Source organism: Cervus canadensis, chromosome 29 (assembly GCF_019320065.1).
Source record: "Cervus canadensis isolate Bull #8, Minnesota chromosome 29, ASM1932006v1, whole genome shotgun sequence".
Taxonomy (NCBI): Eukaryota; Metazoa; Chordata; class Mammalia; order Artiodactyla; family Cervidae; genus Cervus; species Cervus canadensis.
Window position 1 is genome coordinate 23,198,342 of NC_057414.1, and position 23,625 is coordinate 23,221,966.

Genomic DNA, 23,625 nt, shown 5'->3' on the forward strand with positions numbered 1-23,625 from the left:
TGTTCTGAACGCTACTATGGGCCAGGCAGCATGTCATTTGTATTACATTCCAACTACTTCGAAAAACTACATAACAATAATCACTGAAAATAGCATCAGTGTCTCAAGGCTGGAGTTGGGGGTGGGGGAGTAATCAAACCATCCCTATGTGAGGAGATCAAAGAATGGTTTTGGAATTTCAACTATTCGGTTAAAGTCTGCTTATTTTATTCATTAAATATTCATATAATATGTATTATATAAATTCTTACTACAGAAGATTGAGTCATTCATCCATTCAACAATTATTCCTAGGGCAGCTGCTCTTTGTTAGGCAATGTGCTAACAGTCCTGAGAGGTTCAAAGAAGAAAACTGGTATATTACTTATTTTATTGGAAGTCTAATTCCAGAGGTCCGCGGCTACCAATTTTAAACTAGAGTAATGGTGTCTCTCTTCTTCAAGGATGATAAGATTAATTCATTCATTCAGTCAACTCATATTGGGCATCTATCTTGTGCCTGGTACTAGAGATAGGCTAAGAAGCAGTCAAGCATGATTCTTGCCTTCATGGAGGCCAGCCATCTAATTAAGGAGGCAGCCAATTAGTAACTGCAATAGATGTGATGGAGGAAAAAAAACAAGGGACTGAGATTTTGAAGGGAATACCTGCATAAGACAGATAGATCAGGGAAGGTCAGGTCTCCATTTAGGTTGAGTCCTGAATGATGAGAAAGAGTCAGTCATGGAGAAAGTGGGGAGAAGAGCATTCCAGGTCAAGGGAACCATAGGTGAACCGCCCCTGCCCCCACCCTCAGGTGGGAAAGACTTGGTGAGTTCAAGGTAGGATGGTGCAGGAGCCCGGTGAGCCGTCAAAGGAGGGAGAGACAAGAGATGGGGAGGTAGGCAGAGCGCTCAGTGCAGGCGCCTCTAAGCCAAGGTGATACGTTTGGATTCTATTCTTTGTGCAAAGGGAAGGCACTGAAGTGTACTTGACGCAAGAGAAGGAAGTTGCTTTTGGTACCACTCTGGTGCTATACGGAGAATGGGCTGTATGTAGGCAACGGTGACACTTCGGATACTCGTTAGGAGACCACTGCAGTTCTCTGCATGAAAGATGATGGTGCCACATGAGAAAACGAGAAGTGGTTAGATTTTAGATCTGTTGGCAAGCTTCAAGCAGAAGTACTTGCTCTTGGGATGAAGGCGTGCAAGAGAGGAGGACAACAGGATGACTCCTCAGTGGCTGGAGCCTCTGGTAAAGGAGGACCATTTACTGCAATCAGTAAGTTTGATGATTCTCAATCAATGGTGATTTTGCTTCCTAGAGCACATCTGGAAATTTACGGAGACATTTTTGACTGTCATGACTTGGTCAGGGGGAGGGGTCCGCTACTAAACATTCTAGCATAGGTAGAAGCCAGGGATGCTGCTATAAATTAAAGTTAAATAATTCTCTAGCCCCAAATGTCTATAGTGCCAAGGATAAGGAAGGCCAACTTTCAGAAGTGAGGAGTGAGGAGAGGAGACAGTGTGAGGGGGTTACTTAATGCCACATCTGGGACATATTAAATTGGAAATACTCATGTTAAATTGTCCTTGGAACCACACTGCTTAGAAATGAAGAAAGTAAAAAGCAGGACTGGCAAGCAGGCAATCCTTGGAGGAGGAGAGAACGTGAGTCCTCTCTCCCTGGTCTCCAGAAACCCAGTGGTCCTACTCACGATCCTCTCTGCTGCTAAATTATGAAAGAAATTTCATAAAATCAAAAACCAACAGTCTCAGAAGTACAGATCGGGAGTGTGGGGCCGACATGCATGCACTTCTGTGTTTAAAATTGATACCCAACGAGAACCTATTGTATAGTACAGGAAACTCTGCTCAATACTCTATAATTTGGAAAAGAATTTTTTAAAACTGGGAGTCTCTTAAGACTTGCCACTCACCCTGTTTGCACTCACCTTCCTTTCTTCCGCCCCCAGTTCTGCCTATTCTGCAAGCTCAGTGCCAAGACCTAGGTTTCCAAGGTTTCCCTGCAGTACCCATCCTTGCTGTGTCTGAGTTCAGCGGGGTCTGACTTCTCTGGCACCTGCTGGGTCCTGCACCTCTCTACGTATGCCATCCTGCCACTATCCACGTATCTCCTCAAGATTTCTCACATCCCTTGGAGGAAAGGATTCTACCCATCTTCCAGATAGAGAAACTGAGGCTCAGACAAGTAACCTCTGGACCAAGTTGATGGTGACAGGCCACCGAATGTGCGATACCTGGTACCTGTATCAATGCACCAGACAGGCTGCCTCCCTCTCATCTCCTAGAGCACCTAGTCTACAGCCTCAGGATGATGACGGAGTCCTGTTTCAGACCACAGCTCTCCTATGAGGGGCTGGCACATAGCTCGTGCCTGAGCCTTTGTAGAAGCACGTGAGCCCTGTGTGAGCCTGGCCTTTCCGGGTGGTCAACTGAGAGCGTGACAGCAGGGAAGCATGTTGGGGAGGAACAGAAATGCTCCCCTTTTTTCTTTTTCCCAAGATCCCACCAGATCCCCCAAAGAAGGGAGCACCAGTAGTATTTCTGGCTGCCGTCTGCACACCCACGGGACACGCTGTGTCTAAGCTGACCTGGCAGAGACCGGCGCGCTTCAGGGTCCCAGGTTACTGGTGGGTGGAGGGTGAGGAACTGTGTTTTAAGGCAGGAGTTTACTCCATGCAGTCTCTTTTACTTTTGGGGTACAGGCACCTCGGGCCCGTTTTCTCTGCTCAGTGTCTCCACCTGGGAGTCCAGTTAGATCAACTCTGTGGCCAATTCACAGAAGACAAGGCAGGAAGCCTTCCTCTGGTCTCAGGTCTATGTCATGATCTTCACAATTTATCAGAAATCTTGGATTTGGGGACTTAAATGGGGCACACCAGGGACTTCCCTGGTGCTCCAGTGGTTAAGACTCTGTGCTACCATTGCAGGGGAGCAATGGTTTAACCCCTGGTCAAGGAACTCAGATCCCACATGCTACACAGCCTGACCAAAAAATAAATAAAAATAAATTTTTAAAAAGTGGAGGCATACCAGAAAGTGCTTACCCAGGTTAGCAAAGGCTACCCATCTTTGTCCAGGTTAATAAAGGTCACCTGTCTTTGTCCCTAGGGAGGGAAGATGAGGGAGGACACAGCCTTGATTTAAGTTGCATTCACATCCATCCCCCTTGCATAATTTGGGCCACAGTTTATGTAAGAATTCAATAAAAATTCAAAAAATGATACAAATAACTCCAATATGGCGCAACCAAGCCAATCCATCCCATCCCATTCCCCTCCCTCTCTGACCTGCTCCCCTTCCTGAGATCCTGATTTCACTCGGTGACAGTACAACAGCCTGGCTTTCCCAGGATAAAAGCCTCAGAAGTCTTTAAACTCCCCTTCTTCTGACAACCAGCTGGCCAGCCCTGTCAGTCTTGCTCCGGAATAATACTCCCACCCAAAGAATGCCTTTCCCCGGCCACTATTTTGAGCTTTCACTCACTCTACTGAGAGCTCATCAAAGCATAAACCCTGGGACCAGTGGGAATGCAAACTAATCCAGCCACTATGGAGAACAGTATGGAGATTCCTTAAAAAACTGGAAATAGAACTGCCATATGACCCAGCAATCCCACTCCTAGGCATACACACCAAGGAAACTAGATCTGAAAGAGACACATGCACCCCAAAGTTCATCACAGCACTGTTTATAATTGCCAGGACATGGAAGCAACCTAGATGCCCATCAGCAGATGAATGGATAAGAAAGCTGTGGTACATATACACTATGGAATATTACTCAGCCATCAAAAAGAATTCATTTGAATCAGTTCTAATGAGATGGATGAAACTGGAGCCCATTATACACAGTGAAGTAAGCCAGAAAGATAAAGACCAATACAGTATACTAATGCATATATATGGAATTTAAAAAGATGGTAACGATAACCCTATATGCAAAACAGAAAAAGAGACACAGATGTACAGAACAGACTTTTGGACTCTGTGGGAGAAGGCGAGGGTGGGATGTTCGAGAGAATAGCATTGAAACAAGTATACTATCAAGGGTGAACAGATCACCAGCCCAGGTTGGATGCATGAGACAAGTGCTCAGGGCTGGTGCACTGGGAAGACAGAGGGATGGGATGGGAGGGGGCGGAGGAGGGATGGGATGGGGAACACATGTAAATCCATGGCTGATTCATGTCAATATCAAAAACCACTACAATATTGTAAGTAAATTAACCTCCAACTAATAAAAAAAAAAAAAAAAAAAAAAAAAACAACCCTGGTACCAAAGCCATGATGTCACCATCATCTTTGTCTTCACCAGAAGAGAGTGTGGCCCCTGGGACAGAGAGCATGTTCACGACCTGGAGCAAGTGTAGGACCACGGTTCCAGCTCACAGTCTTGGGCCAGGGAAATTCAGAGGGCCAGGAGGCACGACCTGCAGCTTGTCTTCTTGCACAGGTGACACCAAGGAGCAAAATCAAAAGGGCCTCTTCCGAACCTACAGCCCCTCTACTCCCAGAGCGAAACTACACCCCACAGACAGTACAAGGTGAATGAACTCCACTTCAAAGAGCTGAGCCCCAGAACCACCAACTCCCAGCTGGGACACACAGTAAAACCATGAGATAACTGAACCTCAGGATGACTTGAATTCCCATTTAAAGAGCCTGGTGATTTGCTCCAGGCTTCAGTCCAGAACTCTATTCTCCAACAAGGTAGGTAAAGGTCTCATCTTTTGTGCACGTGTATAAGGAAGAGGATGGAGGGGAAGGAAGGAGATGGGGAAAGGACCACCTGCCGGGGAGGCCAAGCCAGAGCCCCGTATCCACACCCCTCACACTTTCCAGGCCCAATATGCTTGGGGAGCCACTGGGAGCCATGATATCAGAAACCTCCTGGAATAATGGCCACTCTCTTGGTCCTCCTAAGCAGCTGCTGCTGCTGCGTCGCTTCAGTCATGTCTGACTCTGTGCGACCCCATAGACGGCAGCCCACCAGGCTCCGCCGTCCCTGGGATTCTCCAGGCAAGAACACCGAAGTGGGTTGCTGTTTCCTTCTCCAGTGCATGAAAGTGAAAAGTGAAGTCGCTCAGTCGTGTCCGACTCTTCGCGACCCCATGGACTGCAGCCCACCAGGCTCCTCCATCCATGGGATTTTCCAGGCAAAAGTACTGGAGTGGGGTGCCATTGCCTTCTCCACCTAAGCAGCTACAGCACCCCAAAACATTCAGCCCACAGTGAACCTGGAGGGGACCTCAAGTGGCAGGAAACGGAACTGCAGCCAGGACCCAGACTCACTGGGAACCACCAGAGAGAACCCAGGAACCCCCACCAGCTGCGGCTCGGATCCCCTGCAGTTATTTCACTAACCTGACAGCACACACACTACATTTCATGTGATTCAGCATTGCTTTACGGGGGGAGGGAAGGACTGGGAGTTTGGGATTAGAAGATGCAAACTATTACATGTAGAACAGATAAACAAGGTCCTACTGCATAGCACAGGGAACTATATTCAACATCTTAGAAACCATAATGAAAAAGGATATGAAAAAGAATGTATATACGTATACGTGAATCACTCTGCTGTACAGAAGAAATCCACTATAAAACAGAATTTTTAAACTAAAAAAGCAAACCACTGCATTATGATTAAAAAGAAAAAACAAAACCTGGGGACTTCACAGTTGCCCCATTCATTGAACAGGTTTGTGTGCCAGATGCCATGCCGGTTGTGGGGAAGGCAAAGATGCTGAAGCCTCAACTGCAGGCATCCTGCAAGCCTCTGTAGAGTCCAGGCAAGCCAAAAGCAAGGTGGGGGCATGAGAAAGGGATTCTTTATCCACAGTGTCTTCATCCACAGTGGCTACTCTGGAGATATAATCAATAACGCTTATTAGCTGAAACATCTTGGAACTGCACCATACACAGCCTCGAAACCTCAATTTTTCTCCTCAAAAATGTCTGTAGCTGTATATCAGTCTGTACATTCTTATAATATAGAACACTTCCAGGAACTAAGTGAAAGGATAATGCACCAAACTTCCCAGGTGATGCCATGGTCAAGAACCCGCCTGCCAATGCAGGACACGCAAAAGATATGGGTTCAGTCCCTGGGTCAGTAGGATCCCCTGGAGTAGGAAATGGCAACCTGCTCCAGTATTCTTTCCTGGAGAATCCCATGGACAGAGGCACCTGGAGGGCTACAGTCACTGGGGTCACAAAGAGTTGGATGCAACTGAACACACACACACACACACACACACCAACCTCCAGATTCCTAGCATTATCTGATTATATACATGCTTTCTCTTTTTTGACTAATTTGCTATCTGAGAACTCTTCTCCTCTTTACCTTGCATAAAGAAGATATGCCGCCAACCGTCTCTGAGTGAGAAGCAACTTGAGGAGGAGAGAGGGCAGAGGGCACGCACCACAGATGCAGGAAATACAAAGTAACACAAACCTAGCTGTCCCCACATCGTCATGCGTCAGAAATCCGTGTTTTCAAATACGGGCCTCTTGAAACCAAACCCTAGTTCAATCTGGAATAGTCCCCTCACTAGACAGGCAGTGGGACAACTTCCGAAGACTGAACACTACTGTGTCTACAGCTCCTCACTTTTCCCCCTACGGCAGCCAGACATTACTTTGTGGAGAGCACATTTACTACTGCAGTTAGAACCTGAAAAAACAGCCAATCAATGCAATAAACCCAGTTCACTTCATTTCAAAACATGAACTCATTGTTATCTCAGGAAATATCACCTTACTCTTTAGATTAAATGTTAGCCCAAGTCTAGGAGGCATTCAACAGTGAGAAAGTAATATACTTTAGTTGGCTTCTCCAGACTCAAGTTTCACCAAAACAAGTTTCATACAGAGATTCGCCAAGTACCGGGTAACGGGATATGGCAGGGTTACGTCATCTGCGGCCCATTTCCAAAGAAACATGGCTTTTCCAGGTGGAATTCTAAGTGCTCTCTCTTCTCTTTATAATCTTTGTTGCACCAGTTTGCATGACGAGTATTAGCAGATGCATTAAAACTGGTGATAAGCTATGAGGCCTTGGGGCAGTTCGTTTCATCTGCCTGGGTCCCTGCATCTGCCTTTGTGAGGTGGATGGTTGGGGGCTACTAGTCAGGGGGCCCTTTCCTGAGCTAACATCCCAAGATAGTCAGTCCTGGACTCCACTGTCCAGCTCTTCCTGTGGTTGCCTTGGCACAACGTCCCCCAGCCAGCCTTCGAGTCCAGCACCCGAACACCCTGTGAGTCTTCCATTCTCTGAGTAGGGACGGAGACAATTACCTGGCAGATTGACTCAGTTCATCTCCCAAGTCCACTGCTCAGCCAAATAGTCAATGCTGACATTCATCTGCCTTACATGTCCTCAACTGCTTCCCAGGCACAGGTAGAGATATGAAAGAGAACCATCTGGGCCCTCGATCTGGTGATGATCACGGTAATGAATTGTTATTGACTGCTTCTGAGGTTTCAGGTCCTGCACTGAATACTTTACTTGCATCATCTCATTTAATTCTCACAAAACCCCTCTTGCATATACATAACATAGGAGGGAACTGAGACGCAAAGAGATTAAATGATTTGGCCAAGATCTCACAGCTAGAAAGTGGCAGAACCCAGGATTTAAACTAGGCCTGCCTGACATGATACTGTGTTTCAGCCAACCTTGATACTTGGAATAGCCAAGTATACACAGGAAAGCCTCTCACTTTGCCCAGGACAGGACTTGATTTACACCTGTATCCCTGGACAATTCTTCACGTACCCTTTTTACTTTCAGAAATGTCTTAGCTTGGATGATAAATTATCCAGTCACCTACTTACAATGCCTATTACAATGAGGGGTGATAATAATGATAATTGTTATTATTACACAACCATGTCACATATGCAGTAAACCACTGCATAACCACTCTGAAGAGAGAAACCTCTCCCAGCCTCCCTATCCTTCTGCTTACTTTGCTGTATTTTTCTCCACAGCATTCATCAACATAAAAAAAAGTAGATTTTGCTTATCATCTCCACTACAATATAAGCTCCACACAGGCAAAATAGCTTTTTGTTTACTAGTATATCTCCCAGTTTGTAGTAGATGTTTCATAAATACCTGTTGAGTAAAGAAACACGTTATTAAAAAAAAAAACAAAACAAAACAAAAAAAGAAACACGTTATTGTCATTGGAACAAAAGCAAACACTTCTCAAGCAGTTACTAAGTGCTTTGTTCTGCTCAAAACCTGGTGTGTGTGTGTGTGTCTGTGTGTATGCTGTCAAGTCTGACTCTCTGCGACTTCATGGAGTGTAGCCCGCCAGGCTCCTCTGTCCATGGAATTATCCAAGCAGGAATACTGGAGCGGGTTGCCATTTCCTACTTCAGGGTACCTTCCTGACCCAGGGACTGAACCTGCATCTCTTGAGTTCTACACTGGCAGGCAGATTCTTTACCACTAGTGCCCCCTGGGAAGTCCCTTGCTCAAAAAAATCAAACTCCTCAAGTTTGGAACAGTTACCTTCATCACTTTATAGAGAAGAAACAGAGCCTCAGAGAGATGATGTAATAGTCGCCAAGGACACACAGACCACTGATGGCAGAGTTGGGAGGGAAGTGATGCTGACCACCTACACCCCAAACGCCACTCTAAGTCTGGGAGCAGAGACAGCGCTCACACACACACACAGCACAAGGCCTCAGGGCAGTGTGCAATCAAAGGAAGGTTAGCACTACTGCCTGTCAGAGATCCCAGAGGGAGTGTGGTCAGGCAGGGCTTCTTAGAAGAAAGGAGACTTGATTTGAGCTTTGGAAGACAATAGAATATGGACAGATGGAAGAAGCATTTAGTCCCAGGGAGCAGTGAAAGCGGAAAATCACAGGGCTGACCATGCTGATTAGAACAAACAGCTTCTATCTGGAGGCCCTGCAGAGCAAGATTTAAAACACGGCCATCACCTAGAGGGCCTTGAATGCCATGAAGGAGTAAGTAAGCATTCACTAGGAAGCAGGATCCTATATACAAGAGCTTTCCTACCAGGAATGATGTAGTGGGCAGTCTGGATTCCTGAAACTTCACAACAGTAACAAGGCCAGAGAAGCTGGCAGGAGCTTCAGCTGTGAACCAGGACACCCCCTGGACCCTCTGCAGATACACATCCAGGGCACACATGTGAGCTGGTAAATCTCTGATTAAAGCACCTTCCTCCCCATAGATTTGTTTGTGTTTTGGGTCCTAACATATTCCTATGAGCATGCATCCCTTCTCTGCCACGACAAAGATAACGTATACTGCTTGTCCCACTCCACAGGGTTCTGAATGGATGCAATTAGTGTCCGTGGTGGCAAGGACCATCCTCTCCTATCCTCCCAGCCATCCCATACATCTCCATAATACCTTCTTATTACACTGTTTAAACAATATCTATCTACTCATTCTATCCCCTCTTTTCACAGCCTCTCCACCTCCTTGGCTGCTACTTTATAACGTGAGCCAACACATCTGCAACATCTGGATCAAAATGAACAACCCTTGGGAACAGCCACTGTGTCACCTGGTCAGTAGCCCTAGGCTCATAGCTAGATGGATGATGGCAACCTGGTCCATATATCCTGGACAGCCTAGACATCCTGAAGAAAAGCTTAGCCACATGCTTTCTGGGTGACTGACATTTATAACAGAAGCCAGAAACAAAACATATAGGTTGTTGTTGTTCTTCTTCTTCTTCAGTTGCTAGGTTGTGTCCAACTCTTTTCGACCCCACGGACTGAAGCTCGCCAGGCTTCCCTGTTTGTCACCAACTCCCAGAGCTTGCTCAAGCTCATGCCCATCAAGTCGGTGATGCCATCCAACCATCTCATCCTCTGTTGTCCCCTTCTCCCCTTGTCCTCAATTTTTCCCAGCACCAGGGTCTTTTCCAATGAGTGAGCTCTTTGCATCATATATCTTCTACACATACACACACATATATATACACACACACACATATGCGAAGAACCTTGCATCATGTATCTTCTACATACACACACACACACACACACATAGATACACACAGATGCAAAGAACTGACTCATTGGAAAAGAGCCTGATGCTGAGAAAGACTGAAGGCAGAAGGAAAAGGGGATGACAGAGGATGAGATGGTTGAATGGCATCACTGACTTGATGGGCATGAGTATGGGTAAACTCCGGGAGTTGGTGATGGACAGGGAGGCCTGGTATGCTGCAGACCATGGGGGAGCAAAGAGTCGGACACAGCTGAGCGACTGACTTGAACTGATATGTGTTTTTTTGCTGGCTCCACACAAAAATAATTGCAGAAGTAATGTGAGCACTGTGGGGTCACCAGAGGGACCAATTATAAATCTCAACAACCATATCAACACAAAAATGAAGGAAAATGTGTACCTTAAAAAGTTACCTTAAGGGGAAAAAAAGTTACCCTAAGGAAGTCACTTACTAATTTCAAGTGTTTTTTTTCCTCCTCTCCTGATATTCATTTCTTGATTTTCCCAGTAATTAGAGTCAAAACCCTCCTTACATGCATTGGTTTCAATTCTGAAAAGCATATCAAGGTCATGATGGCTCATTACTCACAGCAGAAATACACATGAAAATGTTCCTGGTTTCTCCAGGAAAGGATAGAATTTCTTGCTCTAGAGATTTTTGAAATTAGCAGAAAATGGACAGGATGATTTCAGTACCTGGGAAATGGTAAAATCTATGCCAGTTACAATTAGTGGAAAGCAGGAAAAAGTTCTAAAAGTTTCTGAGAGCTGAAATTGCTGCTATTTTCCAGCAGAAGAGAGGAATACCTTCAGATTAGTGGTCAACCAGCTCTATCCAGGAAAGAAGCAAAAGTTATCACTACAAGATCAGTCCACACACAGAAAGATGAATAAGAGCTGGAGGATCATTGCGTTTTAAACACAGAACCTGGTTGCTCACAGGCTCTGCAGCATCCATGGCATCCTGGCCTTTGGGAGGGGGCAGTGTAACTGCAGAAAAGCAGACGGGGCCCTTTAACCCACTGACCTCTTTTAATCTGCTTGTTACCCTGGCTGTGGGCAGGACCAGGGGGCCTGTGATCAATGCCTCTCTGGGGAAAGGTCAGAGGTCAGAGGCACAGTCCCTCATCATCATTATTCTCAATTATTCTTCATTCAGAGCCACTTTCTCCCCACTTTTGAGGGAAGGCCCTGTAAGCATTTTCCAGGACACTGAAGGGTGATGACCCAACCCAGCCCTGCACACTCTGTTTCCTTTCGTCCCTGCCTCACTCACTGCATCTCCCTGACCAAAGAGGTTAATAGTAGGTAGAAATTCACAGAGAGGCCCCCGCAGGAAGAAACCCCAGCAGTGAGCCCAGGTCTGTCCACAGCACACTCACACATACCCAGCTCAGCAGAAGGCCTCGCTGCTCCCCAGGACCCACTCACAGTGTTATGGCAGAGCAGTTCAAGGCAAGGCCTTTGCCATCAGACAAGACAGAGGTTGTATGAGTTACTAACCTTGGAATCTTTATTTTTCAATTAATTTATTTTAATTGGAGGCTAGTTACTTTACAATATTGTGGTGGTTTTGCCATACGTTGACACGAATCAGCCATGGGTGTAACTAACCTTGGAATCTTAGGCAAGTCACTTACCCCACCAAACTGTAATTTCCTCATCTCAACAATGGGGATAACAGTTTCTCTTGCACAGTACTATGGCAAGGATGAAACGGAATAAAGCTCAAAGTAAAGGATCAATGCATGTTAGCTATTAATAGGCTGAACGTTAATTAATTCTATGATTATTTTAGCAGTGCGATTTTCTGTATTTCCTTGATGATAAATGTAAATAATGGTCATTGCACAAAAACTAAAACATAAGGAAAAGTATAGACCAAAAAAAAAATCCTTGATAATCTACCCCCAAAACTGGGCACTGGTAACAAGTGTGACTATTTCTGTTCAGTATTTCCTCTGTGCAGAGAGACACACACACACGCTATGGGATCATCTTGTAATTGCAGAAACAACTGCTTGTCAACTCATCAGGCCCTGAGTTCAAAATCTGACACACACTTCTTTCTAATTCTCATGGTAACTCTGTGAGGCACTGTGATACCCAGTTCAGTTCAGTCGCTCAGTTGTGTCTGACTCTTTGCGACCCCATGGACTGCAGCATGCCAGGCCTCCCTGTCCATCGCCAACTCCCGGAGTTTACTCAAACTCATGTCCATTGAGTCGGTGAAGCCATCTAACCATCTCACCTCCGTCATCCCCTTCTCCTCCCAACTTCAATCTTGCCCAGCATCCGATGAGTCAGTTCTTCGCATCAGGTGGCCAAAGTATTGGCGTTTCAGCTTCAGCATCAGTCCTTCCAATGAATATTCAGGACTGATTTCCTTTAGCATGGACTGGTTGTATCTCCTTGCAGTCCAAGGGACTCTCAAGAGTCTTCTCCAACACCACAGTTCAAAAGCATCAATTCTTCAGCGCACAGCTTTCTTTATAGTCCAACTCTCACATCCATACACGACTACTGGAAAAACCATAGCTTTTACTAGACAGACCTTTGTTGGCAAATGTGATACCTGTTTACAGATGCACATAGCAAGGCCACAGAGGCTGCAACCAGGTCCCAAGGCCAGCAGTTCCTGAAGAGCTGTGGCCGGGGGCCTCTCTAGCTGGAGCGCCCACCTCTCTGCCTGAGGACAGGCAGCGAGGCCGCTCCCCACCTCCTTGTGCTTTTCCTCTCCTCATTCTTTGACGCGGCCACTTCTCAGAGGACACAAGCTGCTCCAGAAGTGGCATCATTTTCTTCTCCCTGCCCTGCCCAAGTTGAAAGAATCTCAGAGAAAGAAAGTGGGGTGGGCGGGGGGGGTTGGTAGGCAACAATAAGGATGTCAGAACCACCCACATCACGCTCTAGGCCTGGGCTTACCCCTCCCAGGGGTGCTTCAGGTCTGAACAGTCAGTCACCTCCTCTCACTTTCATCAAAGGCTCCATGACCCTGTCAGATGGGATTTGGACAGAGAAGACTCTACCAGCTACTGGCTTCTACCCGAGGTGGGCAGGTGCCTTTCTGACATCCCCCTGCAGAGATAATACATAAAGATGCAGGTTTTGCCTCTAATTACTCTTAGCCTTATTTTCATCCAATTAACCTTAAAATAGAACATGAAGCAAAACCTTTGGTTCCACTGCTCAATCAGAACGGTGAGCTTGCAAGCTAAGGGTTAACTGACTTCATGTTTATTGAACTGCACCAGTGATAAAAGTTCAGGCACCCACCTCTGGCCCCAGGCCCCATTCTGGGATGGTTATTCACACACAATTGACTTCTTAGAGAGTTCCTTCCTACAGAGGACCACTAATGACTCAAAGGTTTAAACAAAAAAAAAAAAAGGTTTGTTTTCTTCAAGCTCATTAGGAGAAAAAAACCATTCACCCAACAACACAATGGAGAGCAGAACATTTACCTTTGAAGAAAATAACAATAAAAACAACCATTGTTCCCATTTTTAGACACCCAAATATCAGACTTGGGGCTTCCCGCTCAGCTGGTAAAGAATCCGCAGGCAATGCAAGAGACCCCGGTTTGATTCCTGGGTTGAGAAGGTCCCCTGGATCCCCTGGAGAAGGGACAGGCTACCCACTTCAGTATTCTTTGACTTCCTCGGTGACTCAGATGGTAAAGAATCTGCCTGCAATGTGGGAGACCTGGGTTCAACCACTGGGTTGGGAAGATCCCCTGGAGGAGGGCATGGCAATCCACTCCAGTATTCTTGCCTGGAGAATCCCCGTGGACAGAGGAGCCTGGTGGACTATAGTCCATGGGGTCGCAAAGAGTCAGACACAACTGACAAAGCACACAGCACATATCAGACCTTAGTGCCAGATCCTGTTTCTATATTCTCACTTCATCTGTTCACAGCCTGGGGAAAGGGCTATAAAACTCTTTTACAGAAGAAGAAAACTGATTCTGAGATTAGTAAGCGATAAGGCTAGAATTCCAACCAAGAATCACCTAAGAGCAAAGTCTTTTCCGAGGAGCACAGCCTCCCACCGTGAAAGGACTCTCTGCACAGTGTCAACACCTAACAAACAGGTAAATCAATCAGCAAAGGATGAAACAGGAAACAAACTAACGAGGTGTCACTTAATGACGTGGCCATGGTTTCATGAGGATTCTGCAGAAAGCTGAGGCCCATCCTTGAGGGTAGCAGAGGCTCTCTGAATGTCAAGGTGCAGTCCGTGGCTCCTCCTGCCTGGGACAGTAGCTGTTGCCTCACCCAGTTCGAGCTCCTCCAGCCCCTCCCCCACCTGGCACAGGAGTACTTGGGTTGGACCACAGCTACCTTGGGTGGTCCTCACAGTTCATTTGAAAAGTGAGCCTCAGATCTGAAGACCCAAGACAGACCCAATAAAGGCTGACCTTTGACCCATGTGGGGGAACGCTCCCTCCACAAGCTAAAACGGGGCAGCTGTTTTGGAGCCGTGAGGACATGCCAGCCCTTACCGTGGCCACCTGCTACCAAAGCTGTAGAAACCATCCCCTGCCACGCGCCACATTTTCCCTGCCTGGAAAATAACTTCTTTCTCTCTTGAGAACTTTTAGGTCTGGTTGTCCGTCACTACCCAGCCCAGACCAGGACCCAAACTTCCCGCGCTGGATCTTAGAGCAGCATCTCAGGTGTAACTTGGAGGGGAAATGTGTGAAACTCTGGGCTCACCCACAGCAGTCTGGCTGGAGAAAGATTCCAGGCAAGGATTAGGGAGCTGGAGTCCTGACACAGTGCAGTGAAGGTGCATAATGTCCGCTCATGTTACAGCACATTAAACGAAGTTGTAAAATAGTAGCTGAAAGTGAGACAGGCCAAACATAACACAAGAAGTATGAAAAGCAAGGTGCCGTTTTTCCAACAAATAAGTTCATTATACGAAGAACGAGCTTAGGTTGACTGAGCGTCTTAGTATCCAATGCAGCCGCTGTGAATTTTTTTTTTTGGGGGGGGCAGCATCTTTAAAGAATTCACCCCCAAAAGTATTAATTCCAGTTTATTAATAATACCTATTCCCTACTGAGCCCTTAGTTTCGGTCAGAAACCTACAAATATGATTTCTTATGCTCACAGTCCGCTCAACAAGGTGAAAACTTGCCCCAATGTAGTGAGGAGGAAACTGATATTCAAGGGGGTAACTGACCTGGCCTCAGTACTGCCTGACTTCCATGGGGAATTAAGGTCCCCGCCAGCTGAAACCATTAGATAAAGAAGTCACAAAAGCAAAACCCAAAGAAGAGCCTCCCGATCCCTTTTTACCCTTGTTATGGAGAAACCATTCAGGCTTCCTAGAGCAGAGAGGAAAAAACGCCGCTCTCTGCAGTCGTCCCCAGAGTGATGGGCGGTTATTTTTGAAATCGGAGGAGGGAAAAAGTACCTGCAGCCTAGATGGTTCTCAAAAGCTTGAAAGAAAACGAAGGCATTGTGAGAGGCGGCAGAAGAGGTCGCGGTGCATATTCAAGCTGGGCTCAACGCTTATTTGTCCAAACAAGCCAACCCTCAATAGAAACCAACACTCGCTAGCACCCCAAACTATCAAAACACAATGAGGGCGGGGTGGAGAGAGGGGGACAGACCACGCTGAGCCAGGACCCGCCTTGAGAGCACGGACCTACGCGCAGGAGACAATCCCCGGCTTGGGCAACCCTAGAGAGCCCCAGGAATTCCTGGGTGGAAGGGTCTGGGAGATATGCAGCCCATCCCACCCGCCTTCAATCGCTCACACATACGTATGCACATCGACTTTCCTAGTTTAAAAGGAAACACCACCTGAAATCTATTTTGAAAACAATAAGGGAAATACCAAGAACGGGACGCCCTTCAGGGGCTTTCCATCGTGGGAGACAGCCCTGATGGGTATGGGAGGGGTGGGGGTGGGGGAGACTGGTGGGGAATAAAAAGCAGAGCAGTGCCCTGGGAGTGAGGGCTGCAAGCCACCCTTACCAGCTTCATGGTGGTGTTATTCTGGTCCCAGCGCCACAGCATCACGCTCATCTTACTTCAAGGCAAGGAGGGAAGGAAAAGAGGAAAAAGAAAAAAAAACAGAGGGGGAGGGGGCCGAAGCACCTGCCCGCGCGGCCGGCAGGTTGGGCCGCCCCGTCCGGAGTCGTTCTCTCCGCCCCCGGCCCCTCCGGGCATCCCCGGCGTCCGGGGCCGCCACCGCGCGCTGGGACCCTCCCCGGGAGCACGGCGCCCGCGCTGCCCGGCTCTCGGGCCTCCCTCGCTCGCTCCCCGCCTCCGCCAAATCAAACAGCTCCCCCTGCGTCCGAGCGCCCGCGCCTCGCAGCGCGGGGGCCGCTGGGGCCGCGGCGGAGGGGGGTCGGGGCCGGCGGGCTCTCCGCCTCCTCGCCGGCCCGCGGGCTGCCCCGCGCGGCCCCCGGCGCTTCTACGGGCCGGACCCCCGCCGCGGAAGCGGCGGGAGAGGGGAAGGGGGCTCGAGGAGGGGAAGGGGCAGAGGTGGTTGCGGAGGGGAGGTTCTTCAGCCTCTCCCGGAGGGTGTGGGTGGGTGGGCGGGGCAGCCAGGCAGCACTTGGGAAGGTCCGGAGGGGCGCGGGGGCGGGAACCCAGGGGCTACCCGAGCGCAGTCGGTGGCTGCCCGGTTCTCGCGGGTCCGGAGCCCCGACACGGCCCGCGCCCCTCTCCACGTGCGCTCAGCTCCGTCTGCATTTTGTTTCTGCACCGAACTCACTCAAGTTGTCCGACAGTGGTCACTCTGGGGCCGCCGCCCCCCAAGAGCAACTGGAGGTGGATATATACCATCGCTACCTTCTCCGCTCCCTGTCACCCCCCTCCACGCCCACACACACACACACACACACACACACACACACACACACACGCTTCCCAGGAGCAACTGGAGGTGCATATACCATTGCTACCCTCCCCGCCCCCTGACAGCCCCCCACTACACACACACACACACACACACACACACTCCCCACCCCAGCCCACACGCCGCTCCGCCAGTATCATTTATTTCCTGCTACGTGAAGGACGCGGTGTGTTTTCAAACACACCTGGCTGCTGCTGCCAGAGAAAGGACCTCCGTGGAGGGGGCGGGGACAGACGAGGACAGGCGGACCGAGGAGAACGCAATGTGGCCTTTGGTTTCCCCTTCTGCCTCCTCCACCTGCCGCAGCCTGGGGACCGGTCCCCTCCACCCTGTGCCTGCCTCTGAGAGTTTGCGTGGCTGGCATCTCTTCACCTTCCTGTTCAACCCTTGGCTTGGGTCCCTTAATCTAGCACTGACCCTCCAAGGCTCCCTAGCAATTTTCAGTACCCTGCAAAGGCTCAGGAATCCTTTTGCTCGCCATGGCAAGGTGGCACGTGCCATCCAGACCTCAGGGCTGTATCTGATTCGGGCTGCACTGACATCTTGGGATGGAAATTCTGGTTCTGTCCTGCTGATAGAGAACTCATGCAACTGCTTGATTATGCATTCATTTCAGGAAGTCAAAACCGTTCCCAATGAGGGGAGGTGATAAAATCGGTACTGGTCTTCTCAAATTGATCTTTAAAACATGCAACTAGATCAAAATGCTGCCTTACCTCACGACATTTTTCAGGATTTGCTTTCCCTTCAGAGTTGAAAAATCCTGTTTCTGTGACTTGCAGCTTCGTTTCCCAGCCTCTCCCCCTGACTTCTGCACTCCAACAACACTGGCCTTCTTTCTTTTTCTCACACATGTGGAAATCCTTCTCACCTCAGAACCTTTGCACCTGATGGTTCCTCTCCTGAGTCCCGGTTTCCCCTAGACCTATCCATGGTCTTATTTTCACATCGCCTTCTCAAAGGGACTTTTGACTTTTCAGGTAGCGACCTTCTCCTTCCCACACTCTTCTACCCCAGGACTGTCATCTTTCCTTCCTTGGTCTACTCACTTTGTGAGTTTAACCCACCTGTATTCTTGTCTGTTTTCTGCCTCATCCCATTAGATTAGAAACTCCACAAAAGCAGAGACCTTGCCTGTTTTGTTCCCCCAAAGTGCCTGGAACTGTGTTTGGTGCAGAGTGGGAGCTGAAGGAAATGAAAACTGTTGACAACTGACCTTTTCTAAGTTCATGCAACTTCCTCTGCAATGAGGACTGAGCCAGACCCCGGCAGCACAGCCCACGTCCCACATCCTGCTGGAGGCCCTGACCTAGACTGAACGTCTGCAAGGGACCCTTCAGTGTATATCTCCACATATATTTCTGGACAGTGAAACACAGACAGTCATCTTTGCTCCTCCAGGGAAGGGGCACATCCTAGGGAAACATAGAAAGGGGAGAGCAGGTGGCATTTAAAAAGCATATTCCACATTAAAATATGCTTATGTGTTTGGAAAAATTCTAAAATAACTTTTTTTCCTGAAAATAAATCTGGACAAAAGCTTATTGACCAAGAGAGCAAAACACAAGCTCTCTATTGCAGCTGCTTTAAGCTGGAGTTTCTTGGAGTCCAGAGACCTTCTGGTTGTAAGAAAATATTATGAGACTGGGTGTTTGTATGTTTTCTGGGGAAGCATCTACAGTTTTATCACATTCTCTAGGATACTTAGAACATTAAAAAGCCACATGTCTCTAGGAAGCCACTGAGCATTTGGTCCCCAGTCAAAATCTGACTGGTCAAAGATAGAAAACACCACTCATGGTGCACGGAGGACCTGGTAGGGGTGCCTTTTGAGAGGGCACCTGCCCCAGCTTTAATTAAAGAGAATAAATCCCATGGCCTTGGCTTTCAGATCTCACACCCATCAGACCACAGGTATGCTAGCTTCTTTAGCAAACACTCCTTGATCACCTACCATGACTCACTTGCCCAGCTCTGTGCTGGGTATTGGGAATCAACAGAGGGTGTGTGTGTACACACCCCTACCATGCACATATACATTCTACTGGAAGATGGACACATATATTACTAGTTGCAGTGCAATGTAACAAGTGCTTCAAAAGAGGGCTATACACGGCTATATATGGCTGGGCCAGAAAGAAAAAAGTTATGAGCAAGACTGGAAGAAATTCAGGGAGGTGACACTGGCCTCCATCTGGAAGGATGAAGGCAGGCTGAAGAGAGGAGGCATGCATCCCAAGAAGATAGAATAAAAAAAAAAAAAAAGAATAGCACGTTTCAAGGGTACAAAGGACTGAAAAAGCATGGTAGGTTCTGTGTGGTCAGAATGTGAAGATGCAGTGGCAGGAAGTGGGGCAATGTGTCAGGCTGGAGCAGGCTAGGTCCTTATGAAGGAGACTCTGCGTTCAATTCTTACGAACTGGGAGAGTGATTTGACCAAGTTCCCGTTTTATAGGTGGACCTCTATTAAATAGCAAGAGGATGGCTTTGACAAGGTAGAGGCTGGAGGGAGGGAGACCAGTTGGAAGGCTGTTGAAATCACAGAGGGGAGACAGAATAAGGACCTGAATGAGGAGTGGTGTGTGAAAAAGGAGACTGATGTCACAGCAATCCACAGACGCCCTGAGTGACTCCAAGGGGTAATGGCTGTGCGTTCACCAGGTGTCAGGACCCTGCAGATTTTCAGAGACAGACATGGTGCCTTAAGCCTCCTATCCCTTGGAGAGCTGTTTCTCATTCACCAGGTGCCTCTCCCAGAACTTTTCTTCTTCTTCCTCCCATTTCTGTCTTCTGCCACCAAAGCCCTTGATGTGAATTCAGAGAAAGAGATCAGCCTCTCTGCGTGTGAATCACATAAGACTAAGCTGGTGGGAACAAGGCTTGTGAGGGTCTGCCCTGAAGTGGGGTCTGCTTCCTCCCAGCTGTTGGCTTCTTTTTTCAGGCTCTGGCCTTCTGACCTCTCCCCTGGGCCTGACAATTCAGCGCTGACCCTCACAGGAGGTGACACTCTCAGCTTAGCCCAGCTCCTTGAGGGTGGCCTCTCTTCCACTCTCACAGTAGCCATGAGGCAGGACTCCAGGTCCCAGTGTTGGGCAACCCCTAGTGGTGCTGAAGCCCGAGAGGCTGAGCTCTGCCCTTTGCCAAGAGTGTCCTGTGTTCTAGATCTTTCCATCCCCAGCATCCAAGAGATCCATCTCATACCATCCAGCACTGGCTCATTCCCACATCTGTCTTCCCTCCTCTCTACTCGGTCTCCCATCCAAGTACTAACCAGGCCCGACCCTGCTTAGCTTCCGAGATCAGACGAGATCGGGTGCGTTCAGGGTAGTATGGCCGTAGACTCTCCTCTCTACTCGGAATTGCAGCCCAAGCTTCGGTGGACACATAATACATATCTCATGAATGAAAGTGGGGGAGTCCATCTTGCTCCTCAAGGCAGAATGAGGAGGAAAGAAGAATCCAGAAAGCACAGTTTGAGGTTTAGAATATCAGAGACTGGCTCCTCCATGAACTTTCTTTTCCTCGCCCATACCTGATGATCTCTCAAGCTCCTTCTCACTCCTAACTCCTGCAAGTCCAGCTCCTGTCTGATAAACCAATTTGTGTCCAGCTGTAAATGGCTTAATGTGTTTCCCAGATAACGGATTTCAGTTTAACAGGGGTCTTCCACTCTTCCAGCCAAAGCAGTGACTAATGGGGTAAAGTTCAGACGCCGTGGAGGCTGGCCCGGGGAGCGGCAGACAACACGGGCTCTCTAGACGGGCCTGAATGTGGGCTGGTGCCTTTCCACCCACACATAAGGCGGACAGTGGGGAGATGCCAGCTTTTATGTGGTTGGCCCAAGGCTGACAAAGTTTCAACCAGAAGCAGTGTGCACCACAGAGTGAGGGATAAGCTAGTTAGCTAGACATGGGGAGTCCACTGTTCCTCCCCACCCCACCCCCATGAATAACCAACATCAAATAGCAAAGGACCACAGAAAAGCTTAGCATCACCTGTCAAATGAAAATTCTAGCCATATTAGCAGCTATTTATTAAGCATGGCACAGATCAACTTTCACTTACTTATTCATCACAGCCCTGCTAAGAAAGGTCAGAGAGGGAGAGTGATTGACTCTATTCAACCAACTCAGACACCCCAGACAGGTCAGTCTGCCTGACCCCCTATCTCTGCAATGTCTGTATTATTGTCAAACTACATACAGGAAATGAAAGCCCAGAAATGCCATCCCTGGGATAATGAAGAGGACTTGTGAGCAGAAATTTTTGCCAGGGGCTCTCAGGCTTATTTGAAGTCTCTGTACCACTCTGGAAGGGCCCTATGGTCTTGGCTATGGGGAAAGAAGGTGTATAAAAATTAAAATAAAAGGTTTGAGGAAGTACTCAGCTGGCAGGCTTTCCAGACTTGAGCACCCAATTTTAGAAAAGCACTAATCCTTCCTGAAGAAACAAATTCTTGCCGAAAGTCAGGGACAAGGAAGGTCTGAGCACGGGAGGTCCCGTCTCCCCTCTGCCAGCCTGAGTAACCTGAAGGTCAGCCTGGGAACACCGGGGTCTGCAGGGGGTCTTGCAGAAATGATTGGAGGGTTTGAGAGTAAGCCACATGACTTTCAAGGGGGCAGACACCTTGTCACAGTGACAATCTACAAATGAATGAATGAATACGCCCCTAGAAAGGGCTGGGCTGGCTGGGCTAGCAAAGGACTTCTCTCCACTCTGGCCTCTCCCCTTTTTTCTTAAGATAGAGAATTATGTAAAGGCATCTCCCAGCATATAAAGTGCCACTGCCTGTCATGTGTTCCATGAACAGGGTTTAATCGGTTGCTTCCTGGCACACAATTTTCTTTCTTTCTTCCGGCGACAGGGGTCAGGTGGTGATAGAGGATTTCTGGGTGGAACAGGGTCCCCAGTCGCTCCTCCCAACGTCCCAGTGGTCTGTCCACCCCCTCTGGACTAGGCCACCCACGGGCACACCACCACACCCTTGGCTGGGCTGTTCCCTCAGGTTGCAAGTGCTTGTCCCTCCATTCTCTGCTGCATGATATCCTGAAAGAATGTTGTCCTTTCAGGACCCTGAGCAAGACTAATGCCGTGGGTGAACTTCTCTTAAATCCCTGCCCCATCAGAACACACCCTCCTCTGTGGTCCCCAGTAGTCTATTTCTATCTTCTTGACAGCCTTTATAAAACAGCCCATCCTCTTTTGGAGTTAGGGTTGGTACATTTTATTTGCTGGTATGAATATTAGTATTGATATTAATATTATTACCACTAGACCATAAGTTGCTTAGAAATCCATGCTCTATTTTAGTCATCTTTGTACAGGCAGAATAGTGCTTGGCTTATCATTGGTATAATGAAACACAATTGACAAATTCAGAATGTCAGGGCTATAGGGGGCAGAAAGATCATCCAGTTCCCCTTCCCCCCGTCTTCCAGAAGAATCCCTGTATATAACTCCTTCCACTAGAACGTGCAAAATGTGTGAAAAATAAACCCAACCGAATTGGGAGGCCGGAAGCACCAGAGATGGCATCTTGGGCAGACCCCTGGGAAGAAATCAGAAGTCCACGGTTACTCAGACTAAAGAGTCATGTGTTTGCTGAGAATCTGGATATCTGATATTTCCTTTTAAAGGTTACTAGAAGGAGAGCTTTTTAAATTCTGCCTTATATTTCTCTATAGTCAACCTAAACACTGCCGAACATGTAAGGGGCACGGGGTAAAAAAATCAGGGTGAACAAATAAGGAAGTAAAGGCTAACTTCAAAGCTCCAGGGCAAGAGGTTTTGACTTCCACAGGGCAGCCGAACTGGTCCCAGACAACAGAGGACACCTCTCTGAAGAGTGAGCTTGTTTATCCCTCGTATCCGAGGTTGCCAGGTGCCCCTGGTATTTATTTGCTCTACTCAACACCCCAGGCCTGGGGGCTCCTCCTCCAGCCCCTCCCCCTCCCACCGCCTCAATGAAGCTGATAAAGGGTAGAAACTGCACAATCCTCGGGTGACCTCTGACCCCCTTTTGAAGGGCCTCCACCCAGCCCATCCTCCCTCTAACTCCCACCCTCTGAAGAGCACCGTCTCCAGCTCTAACCCGAAGGAGGTGTCAGGGCGTGGGGACCCAAAGATGTTTTGGGAAGTGACTTAAAGACTTATTTGGGGCTTATCTAGCCTACTCAGTTGGGCTAGGGGTTCACATAAGGTGAAATAAATGACTTGAGCAAAAAAAAAAAAGAAAAAAATTAAAAAAAAAATTCTGCCACAAAACTGCGGGCACAGAAATATGGACAGCTATTGTCAAAGCACTTAAGAAAGTTCAGTGGCTTCTAATTTTTGTCCTCTGTTCTGGTTTTGCATCTGAGTGATTCAGAGAAACAGTTTGGAACAGATCTGCTCTCAGACTCACTGGGGTGTGCTGGGTCGCCGGGTTTTGCTTTGTTTGGTTTTCGGTGGTTGTGGTTTGGTGGGGGAGAGGGTGGTGTGGTTTTGTTTATTTTATTTTCCCTGTGGGATCAGCCCTTTCATTCTGGGCCAGTGCTGGTCACCAAGGATTAAGGTTAGCAATTTAAGAGGCAGTATCTTTCCCAAGGGGCCGTGGTCTACACTTCCTGGGGACTGTTGAGGAACCAAGCGCCTCACTAATAACTCTGCTCTTGGGAGTGCAATTGATTTTCACGGAAAAGTTACATGATGGAACGATTAAAGGGACACAAATATCCTACAAGTG

The 23,625-nt window shown here is 48.1% G+C and overlaps 1 protein-coding gene across 12 annotated transcripts in view; it reads right to left on the reverse strand.

The window, feature by feature from the left end:
- Window positions 1-23,625, reverse strand: part of NAV2 (neuron navigator 2) — an 874,724-nt gene that overhangs the window by 332,508 nt on the left and 518,591 nt on the right. Inside the window, exon 1 of one of the 12 annotated variants that reach the window (XM_043451130.1) lies at window positions 16,013-16,298. The exons of the other annotated variants lie outside the window; for them this stretch is intronic. Coding sequence (XP_043307065.1) covers window positions 16,013-16,063 — 51 coding nt within the window. The 5' untranslated portion in view covers window positions 16,064-16,298. Of the gene's footprint in view, window positions 1-16,012; window positions 16,299-23,625 lie in introns of those variants that run through there. 12 annotated transcript variants of the gene reach the window in all.